The 27620-nt window shown below is 47.0% G+C and overlaps 11 protein-coding genes across 11 annotated transcripts; 7 read left to right on the forward strand and 4 right to left on the reverse strand.

Moving 5' to 3' along the window:
* Positions 1-4694: 4694 nt before the first annotated feature.
* Positions 4695-5636, forward strand: FPRO_13625 (uncharacterized protein; the record flags this gene model as incomplete). Its single annotated transcript, XM_031223096.1, has 1 exon — positions 4695-5636. The coding sequence occupies one exon, from the start codon at positions 4695-4697 to the stop codon at positions 5634-5636; it is 942 nt and encodes a 313-aa protein (XP_031088489.1).
* Positions 5637-7491: 1855 nt separating this feature from the next.
* FPRO_13626 (uncharacterized protein) lies at positions 7492-7959 on the reverse strand (the record flags this gene model as incomplete). Its single annotated transcript, XM_031223097.1, has 1 exon — positions 7492-7959. The coding sequence occupies one exon, from the start codon at positions 7957-7959 to the stop codon at positions 7492-7494; it is 468 nt and encodes a 155-aa protein (XP_031088490.1).
* A 1204-nt stretch (positions 7960-9163) lies between these two features.
* On the forward strand, positions 9164-9883 carry FPRO_13627 (uncharacterized protein; the record flags this gene model as incomplete). The annotated part of the gene is made up of 1 exon (XM_031223098.1): positions 9164-9883. One exon carries the CDS (start codon positions 9164-9166, stop codon positions 9881-9883), a length of 720 nt encoding a protein of 239 aa, XP_031088491.1.
* Positions 9884-12119: 2236 nt separating this feature from the next.
* Positions 12120-12890, forward strand: FPRO_13628 (uncharacterized protein; the record flags this gene model as incomplete). Its single annotated transcript, XM_031223099.1, has 1 exon — positions 12120-12890. The coding sequence occupies one exon, from the start codon at positions 12120-12122 to the stop codon at positions 12888-12890; it is 771 nt and encodes a 256-aa protein (XP_031088492.1).
* A 2004-nt stretch (positions 12891-14894) lies between these two features.
* FPRO_13629 (uncharacterized protein) lies at positions 14895-16088 on the forward strand (the record flags this gene model as incomplete). Its single annotated transcript, XM_031223100.1, has 4 exons — positions 14895-15154; positions 15213-15235; positions 15291-15696; positions 15746-16088. 4 exons carry the CDS (start codon positions 14895-14897, stop codon positions 16086-16088), a joined length of 1032 nt encoding a protein of 343 aa, XP_031088493.1.
* Positions 16089-16644: 556 nt separating this feature from the next.
* FPRO_13630 (uncharacterized protein) lies at positions 16645-17520 on the forward strand (the record flags this gene model as incomplete). Its single annotated transcript, XM_031223101.1, has 1 exon — positions 16645-17520. The coding sequence occupies one exon, from the start codon at positions 16645-16647 to the stop codon at positions 17518-17520; it is 876 nt and encodes a 291-aa protein (XP_031088494.1).
* Positions 17521-17763: 243 nt separating this feature from the next.
* FPRO_13631 (uncharacterized protein) lies at positions 17764-19406 on the reverse strand (the record flags this gene model as incomplete). The annotated part of the gene is made up of 4 exons (XM_031223102.1): positions 17764-17981; positions 18030-18413; positions 18456-18513; positions 18567-19406. The coding sequence occupies 4 exons, from the start codon at positions 19404-19406 to the stop codon at positions 17764-17766; spliced, it is 1500 nt and encodes a 499-aa protein (XP_031088495.1).
* Positions 19407-19771: 365 nt separating this feature from the next.
* On the reverse strand, positions 19772-21420 carry FPRO_13632 (putative UGA2-succinate semialdehyde dehydrogenase; the record flags this gene model as incomplete). Its single annotated transcript, XM_031223104.1, has 4 exons — positions 19772-19908; positions 19957-21210; positions 21261-21348; positions 21397-21420. The coding sequence occupies 4 exons, from the start codon at positions 21418-21420 to the stop codon at positions 19772-19774; spliced, it is 1503 nt and encodes a 500-aa protein (XP_031088496.1).
* Positions 21421-21872: 452 nt separating this feature from the next.
* Positions 21873-22761, forward strand: FPRO_13633 (uncharacterized protein; the record flags this gene model as incomplete). Its single annotated transcript, XM_031223105.1, has 4 exons — positions 21873-21909; positions 21957-22201; positions 22249-22452; positions 22498-22761. 4 exons carry the CDS (start codon positions 21873-21875, stop codon positions 22759-22761), a joined length of 750 nt encoding a protein of 249 aa, XP_031088497.1.
* Positions 22762-23328: 567 nt separating this feature from the next.
* Positions 23329-25131, reverse strand: FPRO_13634 (uncharacterized protein; the record flags this gene model as incomplete). Its single annotated transcript, XM_031223106.1, has 5 exons — positions 23329-23636; positions 23684-24071; positions 24118-24661; positions 24716-24990; positions 25060-25131. 5 exons carry the CDS (start codon positions 25129-25131, stop codon positions 23329-23331), a joined length of 1587 nt encoding a protein of 528 aa, XP_031088498.1.
* Positions 25132-25587: 456 nt separating this feature from the next.
* FPRO_13635 (uncharacterized protein) lies at positions 25588-26749 on the forward strand (the record flags this gene model as incomplete). The annotated part of the gene is made up of 5 exons (XM_031223107.1): positions 25588-25876; positions 25923-26081; positions 26131-26453; positions 26503-26572; positions 26616-26749. 5 exons carry the CDS (start codon positions 25588-25590, stop codon positions 26747-26749), a joined length of 975 nt encoding a protein of 324 aa, XP_031088499.1.
* Between the last annotated feature and the right edge of the window lie 871 nt (positions 26750-27620).

Here is a 27620-nt window from a genome sequence, read left to right on the forward strand (position 1 = left end):
GTTCTACTAAGAAAGCTTTTTAGGGATTAGTAATATATTACTATATCAGGCTCTTATAACACTGGATCTTGAGCTGTTAATCCTTAAATACACTTTCAACTGGCTTACTGGTAGTGTCTTCTATAAAGAACTTAAAGAGCATAAGTGTCAAGCACATGGTTCTGGTCTTTTACCTTCTAAAACAGGCAATGATGGCGCTTCTATCCTCTATATAGCCCCGAACATATCTTATTTTGTCCTTGTCCCTTATCGACTGTATTTGGGGTTATTCATCCAGCTTGTCCTTAGGACGGCTCAATCTGTAGGAAGCAGCTCTATCCAGCTAACAGCTCCACAGCCAAAGACTCCTTGTCAGTACCCACAACGGAAGTGCATCCGGCTTGAGCAGGTGGACTAGTTGTGGGTCCCATGGAGGATATACATTGTGGAGTACCTTCTATATTAAGGTTCATGTCCATAGGAGGTTCAGTCTTGCTCAGGGTTGTTATCGCGGGACATTGGCGATTTTTATTTGTATCCTCATGTAAGTCAACTAAAACTTCAGTTGAAATACTTTGTGTCTCAGTCAATCAACAGTTTTTGATTCCCCTTGACTTTTGCTCTTGTGAGGGAGGGAAATTATGCACACAGAGTAAGGCTAGCGCCAGCTCTAGTGCTTATCCGATCCACCTTTCATCTTGATCTACACCGTGAAGTTGAAAGAGGCTATAGAGACCCTCATGGGGTCAAACTAAAAAGTGCACAAGAACCTAATGTGGCCCTTAGGTTGTTGGATAACCTCATGGTCGAAGATCCTGTTTGTCAAAAACGGTACCTTGAGGAGCTACAAGATAGTGCCATACAGTATCTAGTTGAACAAAGTGCAGACAGTCAGGTATTTAGTCATTCTATAGAGAAAAGGTACAACGATGCTTTGAAGACTGCAGGACTTGTGATGGGCCATGACCTGAATCTTACAGCTTTTGAACGGCGTAGGATTATACACATAGTATGGCTTACTGCAATTGTTGTCAATGGGACTTTTAGAATAACAGTATAAAGCTCACAGAGACATAGATCTTTAGCCGGATTTTCAATTGTGTAGTCAAGATCCACGGTGATTTGTAGGCAGGTCGTCTGTGATTATCTGGGGGCACTTCAGAACTTAACTACGTGGTGTTCTAATAAGCAAATAATGCAGTAGCGCACTTTGAAGTAATTGAATGGGCAGTTATATACACCAGAAACGGGACTGACATAACTTTTAGTGATAATTAGCCGTTGGGAGATGCCGCAAGAGGACTTGTCGAGGCTCACAAGGGTTAATAAACTACGCCTCCAGCTTTAAAGCCTTCCGTAGCCAACGAAGATTATCAACCTCATCCATACAACGGCAACGGCCACTTTTAGCCAGAACTATGGTGAACCAATCTGTTCCCTGTTCTGATTTTCCGGTATATCCGGCCTCTCAACATCTACCTGGACTCTTGCCCTCGGCACTTTCCTCAAGCCCGAACGATTTTTTTATAAAAAAAAAACACCTCTGAGGTGCCTTGCTTGCGCCGACGGAGCAGCTTTTGGATTATGTTCACATCTAAGCCTCGAAATAAAGGCTTCCACTACTAATATAACAGAACACTATATATACTTCCGCCATCATCCGTTTCGGTTGGTAACCTTGTGATACATAGACCATTAGACATAACGTTTCCTATGGTCGGCATGGCGGCTGGAATACTCAGACCAAACTTTCCCATACTTCTCCCTTTGTCGAATCGTTTGGACTTTAATTATATCCTACTTACGAGCTGATTCCCTTGGCGGAGCACCGCCCAGACGAGCCCGACCCTCACCTTCTTAATGCCAGTTGCCGCATTTCATAGCTTTGGCATCCAGGGTGGCTGTATTGCTGGAACATCAAATAGCGTAGTTTATGGCGACCCATATCATTTGTGTTCGTTAGGTATCGCCTCTTACTTAATTGTTTTCTCCCACGCCCTCCTAGCTAACTGCTCCATCCTGTAGCACACATTTATCCCGCTACTGTCGCCAATTCTTTTCGATGTTCACCCAAGTGAGCACGCTATTTAGTGTAGAACCCTGCATCTGAGCAGTGTTTTCGGATGTATGAGAAGCAATGTACACTGGTGGAGTCAACAACAACCGACTGAATATTTCGTTTCTTCTATTCATGCCTTTTTCTTCGGCATCAGAAGGCGTCTCTCATTTGCGTCCTTCAATAAATATAAAAAGTAGAATTCTTCCAGTCGGTTCTATCTCTTGCTCTGCAAAGGCCTTAATAAATGTGCAAGTAGTAACAGATAATCAGATAAAAAATAATGGAGTTTGTAAGGTTATCTGTTTCACGAAGCTGGTTATAGTCATTACTGAGCTACTTGCTACATGACCTTGAGCCCATGTTAGATGGCTTGCGTTTTCGCGCTAAAAATGCGCCGGCTGCGGCTTGCCTCAACCGCGGACGAATCAGATACCTCAAAGGGACTGATCTTCATTTGTCTACCTTAGCACCTTTGTGCCATTGGACATCCATACTATCCGGATAGACCATTCCGGCGCTAGTATGTGGGATCTATGGGGCTTGGTGTCACCACGTACTGGCAAATGGACTGGCAAACGGGCTGGCAAACGGGCTGGCAAATGGGCTGGCAAACGGGCTGGCAAACGGGCTGGCAAACGGGCTGGCAAACGGGCTGGCAAATGGACTGTCGTAAGGCGTCGCCTTTAAAACATATCTTTTTATCTACATTTAGGATCTTATCAAGGCTTATTTGTTTACTACAGAAGCTTTAGGATAAACTTCAAGTTGTGTGAAAAAACTGTATTCTTAGTCATGCTGCCTGACCTGCTGCTACTCTAGTTATGTAAAAAGAGAAAGGAATTTAAAGTAAAAGCCCTATCCGCGCTCCAGAGATCAAGGCGATATGTAAAGAATAACGTTGAAATAATAAGAAACTGATTAAATGCTAGATAGAATACTATATTTACTGGCTACCAAGTCGCAACAGAGTGGCTTTATTAATGATAATTATCTAGTCTTAGCTCCTGCCGGGCGGTAATATAACAAGAGTAAGTAGGAAAGGACAGTAAATAACTTCCCAGAAGAAGAAATACAGACATCTGGTCTTACAGCTCTGATATATTTGTCTTACAAAACCTTCGCAAAGGTCATTTAGCCTCCTACGTCTTCATTGTTGGTCGGTGTAAGAGCTTCCTCTGAAATGTCATTTCACGGCTCGATGCAGGCGCTTTCGCCTTCTGGGAACGGCAAGCCTCTCGCAAAGGAACTTGGGCATGGCACCCTGGCTTGTTTTAACGATCAACTCAGAAACACCGTAAGAACAGCTCCGTCTGGCTTTACATCTCTAAGACAAATAGAATAAGGCTCTTAGTAGAAAAGGTCTATCTGACTATTCCTAAGTTGGTTCAGTCTCTATATCTATTAGCTCTTAAATACTTATATTAAGACTTTTTTACAAGTAACTATAAAAGAATTAATAATAATCTATATCATTAAATAATATATACCCTTATTAATATATAAAGCAGGAAGTCTATTTTACCTAACAAAAGCACACAGTAAGTATTGCCTATACATAATCCACCAATATATTTACATATAGAGCTTATAAGATATTGCATTGCCTTCTGCTTAAGAAAGCTCCAGCAGCGTTCTCAGGAGGTCGCCAAAATTGAAGCTAGCTAAAGCCTACCTAAAGTGTAATACTTTCGTTTTTGTAATAACTCTAGAGTCAATTCAAACTCTTCCATCTCTATATAGATAATATTCAAAATATCATATAGCTTAGCAACCTTATTTTGCATATAAAAGCACCATGAGACCTGCTCAGCAGCACACATGCATTTCTTCTTTTAACTGCAGACATGGTTAGTGATGAAATCGCCCCTTTATAAACATCGAATGCAGCATTACAAAGAAGAACAAGAGATCTAAGAAGGCGTTAGAATAAGGAGCCCTAGAAAGAAGATCAAGAACGAAACGTAGAAAAGCAAGTAGCTTTACCTGAGTCTCCATTAATCCTATTAGCGATCGTGTACATAAAACCACGTCCATGCAACACCAGTATATTTATTCCTTTACCTTTGTTACCCTACTCACTTATTACAAACATGACTATTTGATTCAACTACCTCCTCTGAGGTCAGAACATTTTGGCATCGTGTTTGTCTCATCTCAAAGCTTTCCCACATTCATCAGAGAATAAGAATCCCTACCCTTGTAAAATCGTTCCGTGTCTCACTACGAGTTATATGACAAGGGTGAATAGCCAATAGCGTCGCCCCTTTTTGAGAAACTCGCAGAGCTAACCAAAATAGCCTAGCGCCGACAAGTTGAATTATGGCCATCCCGGGAGGGTGGACGAACTGTCGGTGCAGTGTTCTAGGACTTATCCATTTTTCTCATGCTTCTGACGAGCCTCCTCTGTGGCTACACGCTGCGTCTACTAGCGTTACCCGCCCCTGTCTCCCTAGCTAAACTACTCCGTCATCCGACAACAAACATGGACCGACATTGTGGTACTAGGTATTGAGAACGATTTGACAACAACTGAAATGAAGAACCTGTCACACACAACTATTAATATGTAGCCCCCTCTCCCCCCTAAACTCCTGCCTTTCTTATCTATCATCCAATTTTCATGCACCTTCCTCCTTGTTCTCGTTCCCCTATGATCATGTTATCATCACAACTGAGCTTGGCGGGCCCTAAAGCCATATCCTCCTCTCAAGCCGGCAGTGACAATATTCCTCCCAGTCTGCACACATCTAATGTCCGCTTCAACTGGCTTGAAGCATCAAGCTCCGGTATCACCTCGCCATCTGTGAAGTCGATCCATCACGGCGACATTCCCTGTGAGGCTCAGGCATTATGGATCAAGAAGGAGGACTGTTGGCCCCTTGGGCATGCCATCACGGTCGTATTTCTTGAACTACCAATCCATCCTGACGCCGATGAAGTGATTCAGATAGTCGCCCAGTGTGCTGAGCAGTGGGTTCAAGACGCAAACATCAGCTTTCAATTTCTCGCGACCACGGCAGATAGCCACGCGAAGGGAAGTGCTGACCTCCAAATCACTTTTCAGCCTGGCGTCAGCTGGTCTGTCGTTGGAACACGGGCGCTGCAGGTCCAAGGGAGAACTATGAATCTTGCAGTAGAGCCAGGGCATATGCCCGATCAGATCCGTCGTATGGCATTACATGAGCTTGGGCACGCCCTTGGATTCCGCCATGAGCACGCCTCCCCGGCATCCGACCTCAACTTTGACAAGGAAAAATGGATGATTCATAACAATGGAACAGAGCAAGATTTTGAGACGAACTTCGAAAAGCGAATTGATGACCAGCCTCGCCTAGTATCAAAATTCGACCCTCAATCCATCATGATCTACGAGATCCGTCGAGAGTGGGAATGGAATGTGGACGGAGTTCACATCCCTTTGAACAATCGTCTGTCCGTCATTGACCAGGCAGTTATCAAAATTGCATACCCCCTCGAAGCGACCAAATGTCAACTTGTCAATGGCATGTGGTACTGTCATAAAGGGACCTGCAAGCCGGGAAGGCTTCAGTGTGATCTTTGCAAGCACATTTCAGAGCACTCTCTTATGGGAGAATAGGAATGGTCAGAAATCGGTTCGATAAAATGTCCTAGGTAGAGATGGCGACGATGGTATTGTTCAAGGAGTTGGGTCTTATATTAAGTATCTCTACTGGCAAGTAGGGTTTCTGGCTGTACTACGCTCCTTTCTAGATAGTAAATGTATTGATCAAGATTTAGATACAATTAGATAGCTCCTGCTTATTCTCCTTATCATCGACCCAAAAAATATTGTGCCATCATTGAGGTAATATGAGTTCTTTTCAGTAATATGCATTCAATGCATTCAATGCATTCAAACGCTAACAATTGTCAAATGGTGAGATCAACATGGTTGACTGGCGGACCTACTAGTCAGACAATCTTCCTTCCATAAAGTGGCCGGCACTTACTCTTATTAATCTGAAAAGCAAGGCATTTCAAACTCCTGTTGTGTGGCCCTCTGCTATGCGTACCATAACAGTTGAATAGCCAGTGCTCTGACATTTCAGAGAACGTAGCAATGAGCTGTGTGTTGGGGACTGATGGTCTCAAGCGTTTGGGTTGATCCGTAGCGCACGGACCAGATACACATCCTGTTGAAATGTGGGTCTTGAAAAGTTTGAATCACATCTAGCCAGCCAAGACTCATACTAGCAGCAGGTCAAGACATTAGATCCTTATTCGTTCAAGTTGGCCACGTCACATCCCCTGAACAACCGCCGCCCGCCGCCGCACCGCCAACTGGAGGCACCAGCCTATTATGCTGTTTTACCGCCCTGCCGCCCTGGTCGGGTCTGGGAAGCTGTGCTTAGACATGACCCACTCAACACAGCTAAATGAGTGGCTGCAGACTGTCCAGATGCTGCCGATAGAAAACTTTAAATAGCGGGCACAACAAGGATCGGCCCAGTTCAACAGTAGGATGTCAATTGAGGATGTCAACGGAGGATGTCAATTGAGGATGTCAACGGAGGATGTCAACGGATGATGTCAAAGGAGGATATCAAAGGAGGATATCAAAGGAGGATGTCAAAGGAGGATATCAATTGAGGATATCAATTGAGGATGTCAATTAAAGATATCAATTGAGGATATCAATTGAGGATGTCAACGGAGGATATCAACGGAGGATGTCAACGGAGGATGTCAACGGAGGATGTCAACGGAGGATGTCAACGGAGGATGTCAAAGGAGGATGTCAGAGGAGGACGTCTTCTTAGTGGACCATGCATAAAAGATACTTGCCAGGGAGACGAGGCTACCAACTTCCAAGAAAAAGGGTAAGCACCTGACCCGTCCACATCGATAACAGGATTATCCAAGACAAAGAGCAACATTACCTGCATTGGAAGCGATGTACTGGAAGACAAGGGCCATCGCGATCCTTTCACATTTGTCGTCTTACTATTTTGTAATACTTAACATGGTCTTCGCTACAACTTGTGTGTACGCATTCTTTTTGAGTGAGCTATTCGACATTCTTTTGCCAACTTTCTGGCAACAACCGTACCCTGTGGCTACTTCACAAAAGGATCTGTCATCCATGGTATGGAATCCATCATCCAGTGATGTGACCTTGCTATATGTAGCGAGTATTCGATTGTGCCATTTGCTGAGCTGGAGGCAATATTAGTATATCCATATTTACTAAGAGAATAGTTCTTGGTATAACTTGAAATCGCTATCAGATACTGAAGCAGTCAAGCACCTGAAGTGGGAGTGATAGTATATAGTTAAAATGCAAAGTTGTCTGTATTATTTCAGATCCAAGATCTATGTGCTTGTTCGAGCTTTCAGCCACAAGTATCAACTGCAAATAGTGATTTCAGATCCATTCATTAAAGTAAACTTGATGAACTCTGACTTTTCCAATAGTCTATGCATGTTTGCACTTAAGGATTGTGCGAGGCAATCTCAAAAGTAGCTCCCTCCCCACAATCCCCACCAGTCGCAAATCCACCACCACAAACATCCTGAACCGAAACTGAGATGCCCGTAAAGTTCTCATCAGAGTCCACCTTTCCAGGAAACTTGTTATCTCCAGCCTTGACTTCACAGCCGTTGATTCTTCCAAAGGCACTGGCAGCGCAGTTGAAAGAAAACTCTCCCTCCCAGCAAGACGAAGTGATCTTGAGCTCCATGTTGGGGTTGGCGCAGGGAGATGCGTTGCCGGGGTAGGACTCGCTGTAGAGCTCCTTGCCCGTGTTGTCGGTGATGGTCAGGCCGCTGGTGTGGCCGGTTTGGGTGCCGCCTGGGCCACCGGTTGCGAAGTCTCCGCGGGAGTAGATGAAGTTGAGGTTGTTGGCGGCAAGGGCGGGGCTAGCCATTGCAGCAGTGAGAAAGAGGGCTTTGAAGTACATGGTGTATTGATTCTAATTGCTTGAAGAGTTGTTAAATGAAGTTGTGTGTGAATGATTGTCGATATCGAGCCAGAAGGAAGCGACCTCAGCGCGATTTATAGTTTTTCCTTCCAACTGAGCAATTTCGATTCTAGGCCGTACCAAACCTTCGGGTATACCAAATTAAGCATGCCGAGACGTAGATTCCTTCCAAGTTATCATGATATCTAGGATTGAAATCCAACTTCAATACACCGCTCGAAAGAGATACTATAAGAAGTAATCGACCCGCTTCCTTTGATGCTGATCGCAAAACCGCCTGAAAGATCGGCACACTGCCCCAACATCCTTCCAGGCTGTCAAAATCGGTAGTTGTATATATTTCTAATAGTTAAATCCGATCGTCATTAAGGTCCCCTCCTTGTTATATTGGGAATGGATACTTCCCCGTACGGAGAATAATTGAGTCAGTGTGGAGATTGTATAATGTTTTGACATGACTTGTTTCTTTCTGAATGGGGCTGAATATACGAGCGTCCAGCGGCTCAATCGACGACGCTCTTGTGCCAAATATGGTATTGAGCGTGCACTCGACAGGACGCGCACTTCTCGTCTGAGTTAAGCTAGAAATCCATATCTAAGGTATAAAAGATACGCGATCCAGACTATTGAGGCTTGCAGCAATAGTTTGGACTACTATGCACGAAAGTGGTCAAACGACTCAATTGTGGCTGTGAGATGCATCGCTAGCAGCTCCTGGTAACGGTGTAGATTTTTGAAGTTATGCTTCATGTCTATAAAGAGGGCCATGAACTATGCAGATAGTTGATTCTCACTGACAATTGCTGAAATAAGAAGTATCTATTTTATAAGGAGTCATACTTATGTATTATCGAGGTTGTTAAATCCCTTTGCATCAGTGCTCTTGTACGCTAGTCCTTGTAACTAGGCTATTTAGGGACAGATTATTCCAGACTCCCCGCTATATTTAAAGTGGCTGGCTGGCTGGTGATCTAGACCTTTCTTTTAAGACAAGTGGCTCTATTTAGACCATCCTTAGTCTAGGTATTGAGAAGGGAGAATGCTTATCTTTATGTATATAATGGTTCTTATTTGCATTTACTTCTTTAGTTTTGAAACCGCAAACCTTGGTTCTAGAGTTTTGATTTGAATATTGCCTACCCTTCAATCCCAGCTCTCACCACCTGTTATATCCACTTAAATCATGGCGACTTCTCTGGTCTGGAACAGCCAAAATGGGGCCCTTGCCATCAATCGCGACAATTTGCGGGACTTCATCAACCAAAACCTGCAGAACTACCTTCCAAGCGTCTGCTTACAAGTAGAAGCCCGCTGCGAGCAAGAAGGGCTCAGCTGCAGCATGAGTTCCGACGTTCGTCCTGGCGGTCAACCCAATTTGAGCGAGGTGGCGGGCGAAACGGTATTATCCTACAGCTATAGTAACCAGAGCCACGATGGGGCGGGCATCAACGACAACTTGGGTTCGTTCACGCTTGGTACAACCTACAACATGGACATCCAGTTCACCAACACCAATGGCAGTGCCTCTATCGTCATTACCCAGCATTTAGTGATCAGCTATAGCATGGCAATGTTTCAGACCGCGACCAGCGGAAATGCAGTTGACAAAATCATTGTTGACACCTATACCCTCAGCGTTGACGAGGGTGGCATCCTAAGCGCAAGTGTGGATCCTATGATTACGGACAATTCAACTGCGCCTGACGATCGCTTTCAGGATTTCTTCACTGGTTCTGATGGGCTTATCGGAGAACTTCGAAGGGGTGGCGACGCTCTTCAGTCAACAGCGCCAAACGTTCCTCTGTCCAACACGGCAGCATACAGCTTCCCAGGAGGACAAACCTCTACTTTCAAGAGTGTCCAATTCTCAGACAATCAGGACCTAGTTGCTTCTGTAGAATAGGTCAATCCGTTGGCCGCTCTTTCAACTTTGTTCTTCCAGGCAGGGCAGACATTCTTCGACGTCGCTAGAAGGAGGGGATATGGAGAAACTGGAAAGCAGTACTGGAAAGCAGTACTTGTAGCTATTCTTGTACTTATGTCACAATTGGGCTTCATTTACCAGCTTTTTCAGTAATGTAGCTGATCAATATACCTGATAGATCCAATTGAAATACGTATTCCTATGACCGCTTATGCATGCTGAATCCTTCCAATATCAAGACCTCCACTACTTTCCACTGTGTGATCATTCTCTATTGTCGCCCCCGGATGACTTTCCTCAAGGGTCTCTTTTGACCACTTACTGAGAGTGCCAAGCATCAAACTGAGGTTCACTTTCCGGTATTTGGATCCTCCGCAGCTCCTAGTTGTCGTGCAGAAGAACACCTTGCTCTCGCAGATATCCAATCGTTTCCCTGGTCCATTCCTGGCATCGTCGCAGAGGCTTCTCAGGGTCGATTTTTTTTGAGTCCATCATACTGCTTTCCTGGGGGAGCATTTGCCTCACAGATTGTTTTAACACGAGGCAAATCATTGACTACAATCACTCCTACCTCTGTCCATGACTCGAAAGTTGCTTCGGACCTGGGACTTTGAGAGGTTTCCCTTATTTCGAGAGTAAATCCATTCATTGCATTCCCCGTGACGTTGAAGATGGTCCCCTCCTTTTTGTCGCTGTTTTGATAAAAATTGCATGGTGGTTTCGTGGGATACCCATGGATTCAACGAGATAGACTGAGTAATGTGACATTCTCAAGGAGAAAAAGTATAAGGAGAGTTATGAGGCTGGTAAAGAGAGTATAGAATATCAGTATTTATAATATCGCCAAACTTATAGGCAATTACTAGGCAGAAAAAAGGTCGTACCTTGAAAAGGAACGCCAGGCGCCGCTATGTTAACAGAATCCACGTTGGTTGCCTGGCTTCGTATGGTCGGATGTGGGGACAGCTAAAAATAGCTGTGTGAGCTCCAAAGAATTTTATATTTTAAGAAGCAAAGTACTATTTGCCGTACCTGGTTGGCGCCTGGGATACTATAAAATGATTGTTGTTTAAAGATAGATGGGACCATGGTGCCATGTTGCGATTAAGGGCCGTTGGCCAGTGAGTTTTGGAGATGGCTGGGGTATTCCGCAACGTTGGAAATTTGACGGGTTGTACTACAAAGGCGCCGAGCGTGGGGCGTGAAAGTGACTTTAGTGGTCTCTCGCTGATTGAAGAGTGGCTATCTGATCCCACGTACAAGTAAAGGGCTTTTGAGATGCAGTTTTACAGTAGAGGATAAATTGAGACATTGGTATCTGTGCAATACTTTTTATTTTACTTTACGAAGTAAATATAACTGACTGTCACTAAGCTCATTAATGGGAGTTTAGGGTAAGTCAGGTAGTGGCGACTTGAGCCAGGTGTAAAACACATATCAAACCTACCCATAGACCCCCAAAATTGCATGGTCTGGTCGCCAATATGCAGAATAGAAATGCTCGGTCTGATCAATCATCTTGGCAATAATTAAGACGATGCCGTTGTTTCCGCAGCTGTCACTGCCAAGCCAAGAGTGACGCCTTGACCAACGTCACAAGCGATCGAGCGTCCACAGGGCTAGAGTCCCTGTAATTTTGAATGCTTTGTGGCCAATCACTACAAGACCCTCTAAGCGAGGACACATTCTTCTTATCCCTAATTAGTCAATTTCACGCAGCAGCATGTTAGTGCTTGAGTATCTCGCCAAAAGCGGTGGGTATATCCACTTGCACCCTTGACTCGGGGATTTCCATCTGGGGAATGACTCCTCCTTGGCGAAAATCTCCTTTATGCATGAAGTCGCCCGATTGACGTTCAACAGCTGTGATATCTCATGGCGACATCAAGCCATGCAACAAATGTAGATGCAATTTCGACAACGAGAAGTCTAGTATAACGATTAGCAAAGATAAGCTCAATGGGCTTGCAGCCTCTTCCACCGATCGTGCGGTTTATCACGCCAAGATCTCACGGGAGGCAACCGGGCGAATTATGGATGCTGGCGCCTAAACCCGGAAATTACAGCTGACAGCGCTAGTCATTTCGAGATTTATCCGGCGACGAAGGATCGCATTTTAAAATCTCACGATGCCCATTCCCTTTGCCTCTGCAAACTTCTATTCACGTCCCTCGTTTCACCATATCGTCATTCGTTTACACCCAACTACTCCACCATGCATTTCTCTACTCTCGCCGCACTTGTCGCCATCTCTGGCTTCACCTCCGCAGAACCCAACGGCTGGTCCAAGACCAAAGAAGCAGACGACAGCCCCTCCAAGCTCGACGACTGCGGCTGCTGGCCTATCTACCAAGCCATCTTAAAGTGCCAAAAGCTCAAGTGGCCCAAGGAAGAAACACGGGACTGCGTGTGCATTCCCAACCCGGATGGTTGGTACGGTTCCATGGATGGCTGCCGTACTTGTCTGAGCTCCAACTCTGAGCACGAATTCTTCGATAATACCGCCAACCTGGTCACCCAGCTATTCGTTTCGTGCACCAACGCTGGCGGTGGCGTCACCAGCGATGGAAACAGTATCTGCGCCAGCAACGCGTACCGCGAGGCCTGTGTATCGCTGGGAACAAACGGAAAGCCTAGCTGGGCTAGTATTGAGCAGGAAGGAGTCAGTGGAAATGGGACTTATGTGCTGGATATCAAGGAATTCGGCGCAGATGATGATGAGTCCACGTCTACGACAAGTGCGAAGACAACTACCAAGACAAGCAGTGCTGAATCCAGTGGTAGCACCGAGAGTACGACTGTAGCCGTGGCTGCTACTACTGGGACCACGGAGACATCTTCAGGCAGCGCTACTTCGGATGCGACATCGGGAACTGAGACTCCTGTTGCATCGACTACCACAGCGCCAAACTCGGGCATGAGGCTTGCTGGTCACGGAGCTGTTGGCATGGGTCTGGTTGCGGTAGTTGGTGCCATGTTGCTTTAGTTTATACTGTGTAGTATCCAGATGCTAGAGTTGACTATGCTGTTAGTAATACCTTAATAATACGAGACTTTGCTTCCTACCAAAACCCTGATCCTTGAATAATAGTTGAAACTCCATGAGTTTATTGAGCCTTGAATGTCTTCTCAATGTCGCCCTGATTTCACTTACTTTGAGATGGAATGTCGAGCTTCAAGATCGAAAGATGAGAACAGATGAGGAGTATGAGTACCCGGATCTTGGGGCTGTTTTGGCATATGGTCTTTCCATCCCCATTGTTTCTTGAACTTGTAAACCGTTATAGAGTCAGATACATAACTTTAAACGGTAGAAGGCAAAGGGCCGTTCTCCTTATAACAGTCTGTGGTATCACGAAACCGAAGGTCTCAAACTCGATCCTGCAATTAAATACATGCAAGACAAATCTTCTGTTTCATCGGCTCGAGTCCAGAATTTCTCCTTGTAAAGTTACATCTCACATCCAATGATACCCATTCTCGGTGCCGGCATACCTTTGGATCATAGACACTTGGTAATTGAACGGCAAATGATGGCCAGTATTAGCGGTTGGAGTGGCTTGTCGACTACTGACTTGGGCGGGATAGGCAAACAGCCCAGCGTAACGGCCAGTCAGTTATGAAACATAGATTGCCATCCTGTGATCACCCAAGACTGCGAAATTGAGCTTTGATCAAGTCATCGCCGTTACTAAAATTAAAAAAAAAAATCTTCATCGTCCCCTTAAGTCGTTCCCCCGCACTTTCTGATCGACAGGGCTAAGATCGGGGCTCAACATCGCGGTTCCCGTCTCAGCCCAACGCGCGCCAACGGAGGCGATGGCTGCGCTTGCAATCCTCCACAGACAGTAACAGAGACCTTGTATCCGTACTCATTGATCCCAATCTAAATCATTCATCCCGATCCAGATTTGTTTCAACGATCCTTATTTCCCGTCCACGGCCTCTCGTAACAACTAATTGCAGCATCTTCAATCCAAGGAAAATAAAATACGACATTCATGGGTCAAACCAATTGGATGCGTCCCGCACGACCCCGGAAAAACATAAAACAGCCATGGTCCGATAAGAACAGGTCTCCCCGGGGCTCCCAGCCAATCTGGTGGGTTTAGTGTTTAAGGCTGACTTCGACAACGCTGTGCCGCTGCTAGCTTAGTGGTTCCATGCTTGTTCCATGGAAAACTTAAACGCCATTTTTGTAACCCAATGGGTCACGCTCAGCGGGGGGGATGGTGTTCCCAGCGCAATTCGAAGTCTTGGAACGAGGAGTTGGTTACATTATGGCTTGCCGTGACGACTTCTTCACTGTTGGTCCGTCTGCCGTCGCAGTGAAGAATCACTGCCGATTGTGCCGTGTCTCAGGTTTCGTGTCAATAATTCAACGGCATATTTCCCCAGGCCACGCTCTATTGGACTCAGCTCTCTGTGCCAACAGTCACTGCAAGCCATAATGTAACCAACTCCTCCTTTCCCCAGACTCAGCGCAAGTCTCAGCTATATGTAACACCCCGAACCTTATCGCATCTTTCATCCCAATGTAACAATTTCCCGAGTCACGACACTAACTCAAAAATACCAGTGGCGTCAGCGGATAGCGTCTAGGCCGGTCCTTTAGCATTGAATCTGCGACTTTTGGGTCGCAAGATCGGCTGCTTCACTGCTCAATGCGCTATGATCGCGGCCGGCGCTATGGCTTTGGGGTTGTGATCTTCATGCATTAAATTGAACCGTTAGTGGGTGTTGGGCACTGACTCGTATTGACGATCGAAGCTAACGGCGGTAGTTTCCAAGAACCCGGAGCCCCCCCTCCCCTTGGTTTTGCATATGATGGATACAATGCCCAAACCAGGGGAATATCTCTCAATTTTCGTATTGAACGTCTTTCTTACAAGTCATTATATCTTGGTCCCGCTCTTGGCGTTGCTTTCTTTGTTTCTTTCAGCAGTCATCATATCAAACTTTAGTACTCGTTCTTCATTACATTCCAGCCATGGCGGGCTTTTTGATCCCCCCGGGGTACAAGCCCGAGACTCCAAACGATTTGGAGATGAACATCGTCAGTCTCATCTTTGGCTTCAGCCTGGGCGCGTCAATGTTCACTGCTGGCATGGCCATCAAGCAGACGATGCAGGCGTACCAGAGAAAAAGGCTCTTCAGTGCATACATCGTCATGTGCTGGCTTGATTGGACTGGATGCAACTGCATGGGAATCATCACTTACTGCTGGCTGCGAGGCTACGCCCCCCCAAGGTCAGAACCCTCCTCTGTCCTCTTCTCCCGTTGCATACTGACTCATACCGCTCTCTAGCTTCTGGGTCTTTTTCTTTATCAGTACGTCACCTATCCCCAATCCCCAATCCCAGACTTATACTTACGTCTTCTGCAGTTGTTTTTTGGAGTATGCAGATCCAATTTACCCTCCAGATCATCATCAATCGAATATCCCTCCTCCTCGGTAACAAAACGAACATCAACAGAGTCAAGTGGGGAGTTGCAGTGATTGCAAGCTTGATCAACATCAGCGGCTTCTGCATCTGGGTACCGGCTCGCTTACAGATCTCTCACCTGTACGAAGAAATCAACATCGTCTGGGACCGAACCGAAAAGGCTGTCTTCTTGATCGTCGATCTAGCGCTCAATCTCTACTTTATATACCTGGTTCGGTCACGACTTATCGCTTGCGGATTGACGAAGTATACTGAGCTGTTCCACTTCAACGTCATTATGGTTATTATATCAGTGTCACTGGATTGCGTGCTCATGGGAGCTACTTTTCTACCCAGTCCTGTCGTGTCAGTATGCCCTCTACCTACGTTTTGCGCCATGTCTAACATCTATCAGCTATGTCCAGTTCCATCAACTCGTCTACCTCCTCAAACTGTACATCGAGATGAACGTCGCCTCTCTTCTCGGCCATATAGTCAAGAGCTCAAGAGAGCAGGACGCTAGGCCCTCCGAGGGAGGTAGACAGAGGGTTCGCGATGAGTTGGTTAGCGGTCGGATGACTACGTTTGTCACGGCGAGTCGTACAGGTCATGTGCGACTGGATGATATGTCGCGAGATGACTCGTACCGAAGGACCCCCGACTGGGAGAATGGCATAATGAAGAAGGTTGAGACTAAGGTCGTCTTTACAGAATCCCAGGACCAGGCGTCCACCTCAGATCAAGAGCGAATGGTATGAGTTTCTTATGTCGGAGCATACAAACATTTCATGATAAGCTAGCGTCTATATTCACTACTATGTAACAATTATATAATGAGTAATGTAAAACATTTGCCCCGCAGGACAAGCAAGTGGTTGTACTAGCATTGGTGCCCAGCGCATGCCCTCAGCAGAAAGATCACTAACCTCAGAACACAAGCAGCAAACCCAGGGATTCTCACCATGAGCAAAGTCTTGATATGACTCCTAAGGGGCCTTATCATGGATGTCATGGGCTCCCAACAACTGTTGCAAGATAAGCCAAGACTATAGCGCTTACGGTTCCACGTCACCAACCTATCTACAGCTACTGTGCCTCATTCAGTAGTCAATCACAACGCCTCAATTGATCTGACGTAAGAGTGTCTCTCGCACTCGCTTCATCCTGTTACCTATCCGCCGATCCGGACTTTATACGGACACAATAAGCTTATTCAGACATCCTCCAGAAACGGAATATATATCAGGATGATGTCTGGACATTTTCCCCTTTTCAATGATCTCCAAAAAGATCACCTTAAAGTCCTAAACTATCATGAGCAAATCTACGCGACCTAGCAGCTTTCCAGGCTTTAGTCCCTTATCAGATAGAGTATTCGTTCGTCCCGGTGAGACGCCGACAGGCACTGATCCAAACCCTGAACATCCCCGCACTGTCGTCATCTACGGCTGGGGTGACGCCCCTCCAAGACACATCTCAAAGTTCACCGATGTCTATCGACAGTTATACCCCCATGCCAAACAAGTCGCTGTCCTGTCGCCTATCTACCAAGGCTTCATCGATAATGTGACTAAACGCACAACGGCCATGCTTCCGGTTATACATGAGGTGTTTCCCAACGATGCATCAGACGGCTTAGTCTTGTTCCACGCCATGTCCAATTCTGGAACTCTCAACTACTCAGCTACCTTGAATGCCTACAAGGAGACCTACAATCAGCCGATGCCCCATACACTGACGGTCTATGACTCTACACCTGGATCGCCTTATCTCACGTGGGATAATCTCAAGCGATTTTCTCATGCCATGGCCATCGGTTTAGCAGCGAAGCTCCACTTACCATTTATTGTGACACAAGTGCTTTGCGCCATGTTCTTCGTTCTGATTCATGTATTCGATTATCTTGCGGGAAGAGAATCTGCGCCCAAGTTTAGTCACCGAATCTTCACCAATGAGCAATGGGAAAGCAAGAAGAGCACACGACTATTCTTGTACGGAAAGGGGGATATTCTCATTCCGTGGCAGCATATTGAAGGATATATGGCTGTGTCACGAGAAGCTGGATACCCTAGCGAGGGGCAGGTCTTTGAAAGTGGACATGTTGGGCATATGAAGAAGGACCCGGAGAAATATTGGGGGACCATTCAAAATTCTTGGGAGAGGGCTATAGGTAACTATAAGAGGCACTGACGATGAGGAGAGGACCAACCTGTTGGGCGTGGGCAAGTGCATAGCTTGGTGATGTACTACAGATATAAATATGTATAATCGAGATATAAGACTGATGGACAAAAAGAAGCACGAAGCACAATGGGCATGAAGAGGAGATGAATTAATAAACATAGCCAATATACTGACTATATCCCGCCCGCTTTCAACCGAAAATATTGCCTGAGAGGTTAGCTATAATGCTTACCAAGAACGCCGTTTCACTTACAGTCTCAAAACGAAAAGCATTGGTAAAGGGACTCTGCATCTCGACCTGAGCGCTCGTCGACTCTGGGAAGTGCCATAAGCTTCCATCTCCTCCAAGAGAATTCCCAACGAAGGATCCCACCTAAAAAATTTCTCGACCAGAGCCATTGTCTTAACTGGCGCTGCAAAGTCGCACCAGAAGCCTTCACTCGTCCGACACATGATCACAACACGATCTATCAACCAGTCAGTATCTTTGAAACTCAACACGACAGTGCAATCACATCTCAACGGCGCTTTAAGCGTTTTACTCTGTCCAAGAACAACCATCTCTTTTCTATGGCTTAACAAGTCATAGGACTTTGGAGCTGCTTTCGTAAAGTCAATGCCCTGCCATGAACCACTCCAATTCGAAGAGCTGTAGAGCTTATGATGAGGTTCGCAGATAAGCATGACCTGATTCGCCTTGGCGAGTTCTCGGAGAGTGCTAACTCCAGCTTTGATATCCGGTTCCTCTAGTGCTTTGTTGACGGCTATTCGGTTCTGAAGTGCAATCTCGTCCAGCTCTGTTGATGGCTTGATAGCGAAGTTGGCTGTTGCGTAGTGCACTGCGTTGTGAACAAACCCTTCGCCTTTCTCGCTTTGAAGTTCGGGGATGCGATCTCGTACTAATTTGTTAGCTGGTGTGGTGAATGATTGAATGGACTTACAGTTGATGGTTGAGGAAAGGGAAATATCGTACTTGGTTTCGCAGTTGATCCTGGCAAGCTATTTGGCGTCTTTAGCAGGGCAAGATCGTTTTTAGGTAGATGATAGCCTACCTTTGTGAAGATGGCAGTAATGATATCACCGTTGCTGATCTCACTCGCCAAAACATGCTTACCCGCCGAACGCTCTCTCGCCTTGTCTCTCAAATTTTGCACCACCTTTATTGGTAGAAAAACGAGTCTAGACTCCTCTCTCCTGTCTTTAATCAAGTCGAGAGCAATTCTTCCAATCACCAACGCCTGATCCTTGATGCTGCGTATGCGCATCCGTCCGATCCGATCACCCGGGCCGGCTTCAATGTTGGAGAGCTTTTCACTGCCTAGCACATCATCCTTGTACCCGGTCATTTCTGGCGGCGTTTTCCCATCGATGACAGCAAGCCATGCCTTGATGATATTGGCCAAGCCGCCCTGGTCAGCAAAGACATGCGGTACACTTATCGCGAGAGCTGCTCCATCCGAAAACTTGGTTAAGTGAACATACAACAATGGCGAATTAGGCGGCTCGTCTTTTCGTTCATATGGCCAATCCTTTGGTCTCAACCGCGCGTCAATCGTCTCCATATCTGGTAAAAAGGCTACACAATCGCCCGGATGTAGAACTTTCGACAGTTCATATGTCTCGCCGTAGGAATAGCCTGCGCTGACGGATGACCATTTGAAGAGCTCGTAGTCATCTGGAAAGACATGCGGTAAATGATACTCCAGGCGTGTATCGCCGCGAGATGGGAAGATACGCGCCCCAAGCTTCCGCCAATGATTTCTGATCAGCTTATCTAGACCTGTTTTCAGGACCTGCTCGTCGAGAGGATTGTCTGTTATGAAGAATGTTCGGGTGCGGAGATTGGGGATCGGGTTGGGCTGGTCGCTCCATGAAACGGGCATTATCTCCATTTTGATCAGCAAAGTCACACAAATTGCTCAATAGTAGGAAAAGAAGTTGAAGTAATTGAAGATGGATCCGCGACACAAGATTAATCGATCTGTGCTGGAAGAGCAAACGGATTTCCGTGTCTTGTCAGCTCTAGTCCGCATCAAGTTACTCTCCACGTCTCACTGCCTTCAAAGCTCTGGAGAATGTCACCTCTCATTCCCTGAGCACTGTCAGGATACTAACAAATTCCCATCATTATTGGTCCAGGAGTAGCAGGCTGGTGCAAGTAAATAATAAAGAATCCTTTGGTCTGACAATTGACACCACCTTGCTCACTAGGTCAACAGATGTCATGCATCGCCAGTCAGAGACCAAATTTAAGGAATTAAACAAGTCCATCGACTGTGATAGTACCCGTCTTGGAGATCATGTACTCGCTCACAGCCACGTCCTTCCCAGCTTCCTTTCCATAACCTGACATTTTGATCCCTCCGAACGGTGACTCGGCTGCAGAAGAATTGCCTAGTATCTCGTCAGTACACATCGTCAAGACCCAAGTAGAATACTCACCTGTGTTGAGTGCAATCATTCCAGCCTCTAGATTCTCAAGCATTCGCCAGATACGATCCGCATTCTTTGTAAACGCATAGCTAGCAAGACCCATTGGTGTATCATTAGCAGCTTGAATAGCCTCCTCTTCCGTCTCGAACTTATAAAAAGCTGCAATTGGCGCGAAACACTCTTCGCATGAGATCAAAGTGTTATGCGACATATCAGCGAGAATCGTCGGCTCAAAGAAGTATCCGCCCTCGCCTCCCTTGGGAGAAACGCGATTACCTCCAGTGACGATTCGAGCGCCTTTCGAAACAGCATCTTTAATAAGTCCCTCAGCTCGAACCAAACTCTCAGGCTTCGTAACGGGCCCAAGGGTAGTCCCTTTAGCAGCGCCGTGGCCGATGACATACTTGGCAGTCTCTTCAACGAAGCGCTGGAGGAACTTGTCGTATACCCCAGACTGCACAAGGAAGCGATTGACTGTGACGCAAGCTTGTCCTGCGTGACGCCATTTGAGCCCGACAAGTTCTCGTAAAGCAGCTTCGATGTCTGCGTCATCAAAGATGAGACAAGGGCAATTGCCGCCTAGCTCCAGAACCACTTTCTTGAGACCGGAACTGCAGTGGTTCGCAACCAGGGTCCCAACTCGCGTTGATCCTGTAAAGGTAACCTTTTTAACCAGCTCGTGCTTGCAAAGAGCTTCACTTAGCGATGGCGTGTTTTCCAAACTCGTCGGTAAGACATTCAAAACACCATCCGGGAATCCAGCCTCGGTGGCCAACTTAGCTAAAGCCATGGCTGTCACCGGCGTTTCGGGCGATGGCTTGACTACCATCGTGCAACCAGCCGCCAAAGCAGCCGCAGCTTTTCTGAGAACCATAGCGACGGGAAAATTCCACGGCACTAAGGCGACAGCGACACCGAGTGGCTGTTTGATAGTGACTACTCGCCTGTCAGGTGCAGACGGCGCAAAGCACGTTCCTTGGATCCGCTCTGCCTCGCCCGCAAACCATGACACAAAGGTCAAAGAGTAGTCCATCTCCCCGATTGCCTCGATGTACGGTTTTCCCGTCTCATAAACCAAGAGCGTGGCTAGATCGGCTTTATGCTCGCGAATAAGACTGTCCCATCTAAGAAGCCACTGGGCACGTGTCCGGGGTGAGGTTTTCTTGAAGGATTGGAATGCCTTGTGTGCGACGCGAACAGTTGCATCGACGTCATCGGGTGAATTATCGGTGATCTTTGTCCATGGCTTATTGGTGCCAGGATCTAGACGCTGTGTCAGACCGGTGAGATGTTGTGATATGGAGGGGGCTTACCGAGTACGTCGAAGGTTGAACCGGAGAGGGCGGGTTTGGTTTGGCCTTGGATGTAAGAATCGGTGATGAGGAGATCAGGACGATTAAGCTTCAGATAGTTAGTAGAGATCACTTATTACATTTATCAGATGCGTACTTTGAACGGTAACGGGTAAGCCATCTTGTTCTAAGCTTGGTAGGCATTCAACAACAAGAGCGTCTGGATGTTGCGATGTAGATGAGTCAAATGACCTGAGTAAGCGTTCTCTTTGTCTTCACAAATTTAAAACAAGACTTTAGTGAAATGGGACAAGTTCGATAAGAGCTGTTGGTTGCTCTCATCATATGCTTTACCGTCAGGGTATGCACGTAAGAACTCGGTTAGTAATGATCATAGCAAGATTCCCCGCTTCTCGACCACCAACACAATCAGCGAGTCGGGTCATCGCTACAGATGCCTAGAGTTCAAGCCACCTGCCGTACAAGGTTAAGATCTGCGCTCTTCTTTTGGTTGCCCTTTGTGGTAGGGAATCAATTCTCATGAACGACGAACGTGAGGGGCAAGTCTATATATCACGTCGCTTCAGTCATCTCTCAGTGTCAAGACAGGTTCCAAAGCATTAAACTGTAATCATGGGTCGCTTAGATGGTAAAGTCGCTATCGTTACAGGTATGTACCCCTCATCGCATCTGCGGCCACTGCTGAGATAAAACGAGGCGCCGCGTCTGGATTTGGCCAAGGTATCGCTGAGCACTTCGCTGAAGAGGGCGCTCAAGTCCTCATCTGCGACATCAACGAAGCAGCAGGCCAAAAAGTAGCTGCGACGTCCGAATCTTTCGAGTTTCAGAGTATGAACGTCACTAAAGCAGCGGATTGGCAAAGCGCTGTCGATAAAGCCGTCCAGCTTTGGGGGCATCTCGACATTCTAGTCAATAACGCCGGTACCAGCTACGAGAACAAGGTAAGTAATTGGGATCAATTGACGGTTGGTGAAATTGACCGCGGCAGAGCACAAACCTGGTCACGGAGGAGGAATTCGACAAGGTCATGAGCGTCAACGTCAAGAGCGTCTTCCTCGGCAGCAACGCCTTCACAGCCCAGGTCAAAAAGCAAGGCTCAAAAGGCTCAATGATCAACATCGCCTCCGTAGGCGCTCATCGACCTCGACCCGGGCTAGTATGGTACAACGCATCCAAAGGAGCAATCACAAACGTAAGTCATCGGCCCATATCATGCAAAGCTAACGCCAAGGTACAGGCGACTATGGGTCTTGCGGCGGAATATGGCCCGGATGGAATACGCGTCAACTCCATTTGTCCCTTGGCGACTATGACAGGTCTACTTCCTACGTTTATCGGGAAGGAGATTACGCCAGAGGTTCAGAAGGCGTTGGGGAATGTTCCGCTTGGGAGGATGGGGGAGATTAGGGATGTAACTAAAGCAGCGGTGTTTTTGGCGAGTGAGGAGGCTTCGTTTATTACGGGTGTTAACCTTGATGTTGATGGAGGGAGGGCAATCTAGATAGCCATGTCAAGTGAGAGAACAATGCAGTGAAACACAAGAAGCAATTGGCCGGCACATCCCGTCCTTGAGCGGGAATGAGACAAGAGACACTTAAGATCCTGGAGCCCCCTATGCGGCTTGTCTATCAATGAACCAGGGTCTGATTCCTTTGGGTGTTGGTGAACATGTGAATGCTCGGCATTAGTGCTGTAACCCCAGCGCTCGTCACATTTGCCGCGTTTGGCTCCGAAAATTGGGCGGGGAACAGAAGCCGGTGAACCGCTCAGCTTTTCTGAAGTGATAAGACTCAGTGTTGACATTTTCGGGTTGACGATGCGGTGCTGGGAATCCCAGAGGAACGGAAAGGGTTGCGGAATTGTTGCTTGGCATGAGAGCCTCATTGAAGCACATTTCGGCTTATGCATGTACTTAATTGCAGTGATGAATATCTCTGTGCATAACTCTTAAACATGTGATAATGACCTGTCGGGCCATCAATGCTATCTCAATGCTATCCGTCCCTCACAATATCTCAGATCCTATATCATGTGACAGACGCTCGCCAGCTTACTGCTTGGTCGCGATTCACTGGCTACTATTACTAGAAGGGATCTCATTTGCAGCGTTGGCTGGCGCCTTGTTATCACCATGGATCTCGCCCATCAACTGCCTATCAATCGCCGCGCGCTCTTCATCTGTCGCATCCGTGATATGGACAGCGACTTCATCCCCAAACTGCTTACCAATCTCTTCCAAAGAAAGTCTAGCAGTCTCGGGCCAGAAGAAGTAAATGGCGGGGATGAAGAGAACACTCCAGCAGATGACCAGGAGGAAGTATTTCCAGCCGACAGCATTAAACCCGATGGGCGCTGTCTGAAGAAGGATGATGGTGGCTAGAGGTGTCAGTATGTTGCTGATGGAGTAAGATGAGGTTACATACCAGCAAATTGTCCAAAGAGTGACCATCCAATGCCGATGGATCGGATCTCAGTAGGAAAGATCTCCGAGACATAAAGATACATGGTTGTGTTGCAGAAGGTTCCTTGGAAGGCGAGATACAAGAACATGAACAGCACACCGATAGCATTACCTGCCTTGTTGTCCGTACCGGCGTACAATGATATCATCGCGCAGTAGATCGATGTGGTGATAACGATGCCAATGAAGCCAGTCATGTACATCTTGCGACGCGAGTTGACCTTGTCATGTAGCCAAGCACCGCCAGGGTTGTAGATCAATCCGGCGGTAGTCAACCAGAGAGCCGATAATAGAAGCGGCATGTATCCAGTCTGGCCTAGACTAGTATACAGGATGACTGCGTAGTTGTTCTTGCTCTTGTTAGTTGTGATATTTACTGGAGGGAATGGTACTTACAATGATGAGGGGACCTCCAAACTCGGCACCCCATTGCGTCATGAATCCAATGAGCATACGCTTGCGATAGCTCTTCTTCTGGACCACAGCCCTCCATGGGTTTCCCCCGTAAGCCTCAAGCTTCTTTGCATCAAGCTCGAGCTGCTTCTCAATCTGATAGTATTCTTCCTTGGCAACCAGATCTTCAGGATCATTGGCCGACCTACGAAGACGAACCAGAACAGACCACGCCTCTTCACGATGGCCCTTGGACATGAGCCATCGTGGTGAGCGAGGGATCCAGGGTGAGCCAAGAAGCAAGACCAGCGGAGGGAAGACTTGAAAGGCTAATGGGAAGCGCCAACCAAACTCAAGATTCTTGGAGAAGTAGACTGCAAAGCCAATCCACGAGGACAGCATGTAGCCAAAGACGAGAAAAATGGCGTGATGGCCTACGAGCCAGCCACGTGCGAGAGGACTGGACATCTCGGAGAGATACATCGGTGTCACGGTAGCCATGAGACCAACGCACATTCCCATGATCCATCGTCCAGCCTGGAACATACTACAGCACCATCAGTATTGACTTGCGCCAAATTTCAGTACCGCGGGTACTCACGCAAGGTTCTGCGCAGCGCACTGAAGAATACCACCAAGAATCCCCAAAGCACAGCCAAACTGAATACTCCTCAATCTCCCATAGTAATCACAAGCCCACATGAGCACCAGACACGCAAACGCACCGCCAGCAGAAAAGAGTCCATTGGCCGTCGCAATCGCCGGTGTCGTTATAGTATCGTAGCCGGGCTGCCCATCAGCAGGAAGATTAAAGAACTGGTACCAGCCCGGTTGGCCGATTGTGCTCCCGATGATGGACGCTGCATACCCGTACGTCTGCGTGTCAATGTATGTAAGTATGTCGCACTGGTAATTAAACGTTAATACGAGGTGGTCAAAACTTACGGTCCCGCCGATTGCGACAAAAGTAATTACGAGCTTGTTGTACAAGCTCGTCTGGTTCCCAGTCTGCGGCATTCTTGCGACGTGTACCAATTCGACAGAATACGGGAGCGAAAAAAGAAAAAAGAAATTAGAAGGAAAAGGAAAAGTCAATTAAGCAGAGAAGAGAGAGAAGAACTGTGATCGGCGTGGTCTTTTGACAGTCACATTCCTAGTGCAACCCAGCCCATGCAGATCACCGGGAGATGGAAGAGGCGTGCCGGTTTCGACTGGCATGTCGCTTACAGGGATTGACAGCGTGGTTTACCTGTTGTGACAGGTCTGCATATTATTACCCACTTGGATGTAACAGAGAAACATGCAGTTGCAACACCAAGCAATCCATTAACCGACCCTTGTCTCAAAAACCTCGGAGCATGGCAGCATTTGTGGAACATGCAGCTCCTTAGTATGAGGGGTACACCATCGCCATGCTATAAACAAGCTTCTCTACTGCATACTTTCCGCATCAACCACTCTACATCTTTCAAAATGGACCCCTCATTCATGGAAAAGCAATGGGATGAACTCTCCGATCCCAAACGCGTCTGGATAGGCCAACCGGGCAGCCGAGAAGAGGGCCTAGGCCGTCTCGTCCTCCTGACGCCAGAGCGGGTGGCTTCAGCCGCACAGACACAGATCGAGACTGGGATCCGCGTCAATCTCGGTTGGGATCTGAATAAGCTTGAGTTTGCGTGCTTTAATCGGCAGCCGTGCGAGCTTAAGATGGTGCCGCTGTTGGATGGCGTTGCTTTTGATGATATTTACGTTATGAATCCACGTTAGTATTTTTCCTGGATTTTAGTGGTAGTGTTGACTTTTAGTAGAGCAGAGTAGCCAGTGGGATGGGCTGAGACACTTTTCTATGCCGAAGGAGGAGGGGAGTAAAGAGAGGGTATTTTATGGGGGGACGACGAAGGAGGAGATTTTGGATAGGACTAACGATCGTATCGGTATTCATCATTGGGCTCAAGAGGGAATAACAGGTCAGCCAGAGTCTCCAAAGTTCGTTCCCTGTCTGATACTGTATTGCAGGTCGCGGAGTTCTTATCGACTACGCGTCATGGGCTGAAAAGAACGGCATCACCTACTCAACCTTCTCTCTACACACCATCAAACTCAGCGACATCCACCAGATCGCCAAAGAATGCAACATCACCTTCCAACGTGGCGACATTCTTCTCGTCAGAATCGGCGTCATCAAAGAATGGGAGCATGCTATGGATGTCGATGCCAAGAAGGCATATGCTGCTTCAACAAGTCCTCAACATGCAGGCGTTGAAGGAACAATGGATGTGCTCAAGTGGATATGGAACATGGGCTTTGCAGCTGTGGCGGGCGATGCCATCAGCTGGGAGGTAAGTTTGCATGAGCAGTTTCATGTCAGGGACTGATGGATGGATGCAGGTATACCCGCCAAGTGAGGGGGGTGTTTTGATGCATGAGTATATGTTGGCTGGATGGGGGATGCCGATTGGTAAGTTACTTGTGTGCAGAGGTTCGAGGGCTAATAAGTGCAGGTGAATTGTTTGATCTAGAGAGGTTGGCAGAGACATGTAAACAACTGAACCGTTGGACATTCTTCATGTCATCTACGCCGTTCAACATGAAAGGCGGTATTTCCTCGCCACCCAATGCACAAGCAATCTTCTAGGAAATTTCTCTACCTTCACATGTCATACCGTACCGCTAAATGATAGCTCATTACACTCTCAAACAGAGGAATAGAATCGTATCATTATCGTTGCTTTTTCTTCCTTCCCTGAAAGCTTTCTGTACGCGACAGCCACTCAATCAGTAATTACATGTGAATACAAGGATTCCTTACCAAATTCTCTCGTAACCGAGAAAAGAGAAGACGGCCCGGGGAATTAAACCGGCGGGAGGGTTTAAACGGTGATCGGCAATAAATGGGCCGAGTACGGAAGCGATGTAACGACGGGACGACCAACATGCATATGATATGGCGATCTTTTCTATCTTGAGAGCTTGCTATGTGCCGAGGTGGTCTAATTTCGGTAGCTTTTCTGGAATACATTCACAACTTTATGCAGCATCTTGTCTCTTCCCTCTAGATGATTGGCAGCAAAAATGCAACACCGCTTGCCAAAGGGACCTTGTCTCACAATGAAACCCCCCACTGAATGCTGAAGATTAATGTCTGATGTTATGATCGTGGCAAACCAATCGTATCCTCCTCACAGGCCTTCGAATCCGATATCCATGTCTCCCGGAGGAAATCTGGCCCTGTTGTTTTAAGTTGGGCATGTATTGATCTCGGTAGCAGGCGAGGAACTTTCTCTTAAGACCTTATACATGCGACGGGAACAATGGGCCATTCTCAGGGGTTCTGCGCATACCAGCCCATCACCCGACCGAGTCCATGTGAAATCAGTGATTGATCATATTATCTGTAACTATAACATTCATTGCCTCAAGATCCTAGGTCTGAGAAATTTGACTGGTCCCACTGCCAGCTGCGGATGATCACTGAACGGAGGATTCGCCGCCATGTCGTAGCTCCT

This window comes from Fusarium proliferatum (genome assembly GCF_900067095.1).
Source record: "Fusarium proliferatum ET1 genome assembly, contig: FPRO_scaffold012, whole genome shotgun sequence".
Lineage (NCBI taxonomy): Eukaryota > Fungi > Ascomycota > Sordariomycetes > Hypocreales > Nectriaceae > Fusarium > Fusarium proliferatum.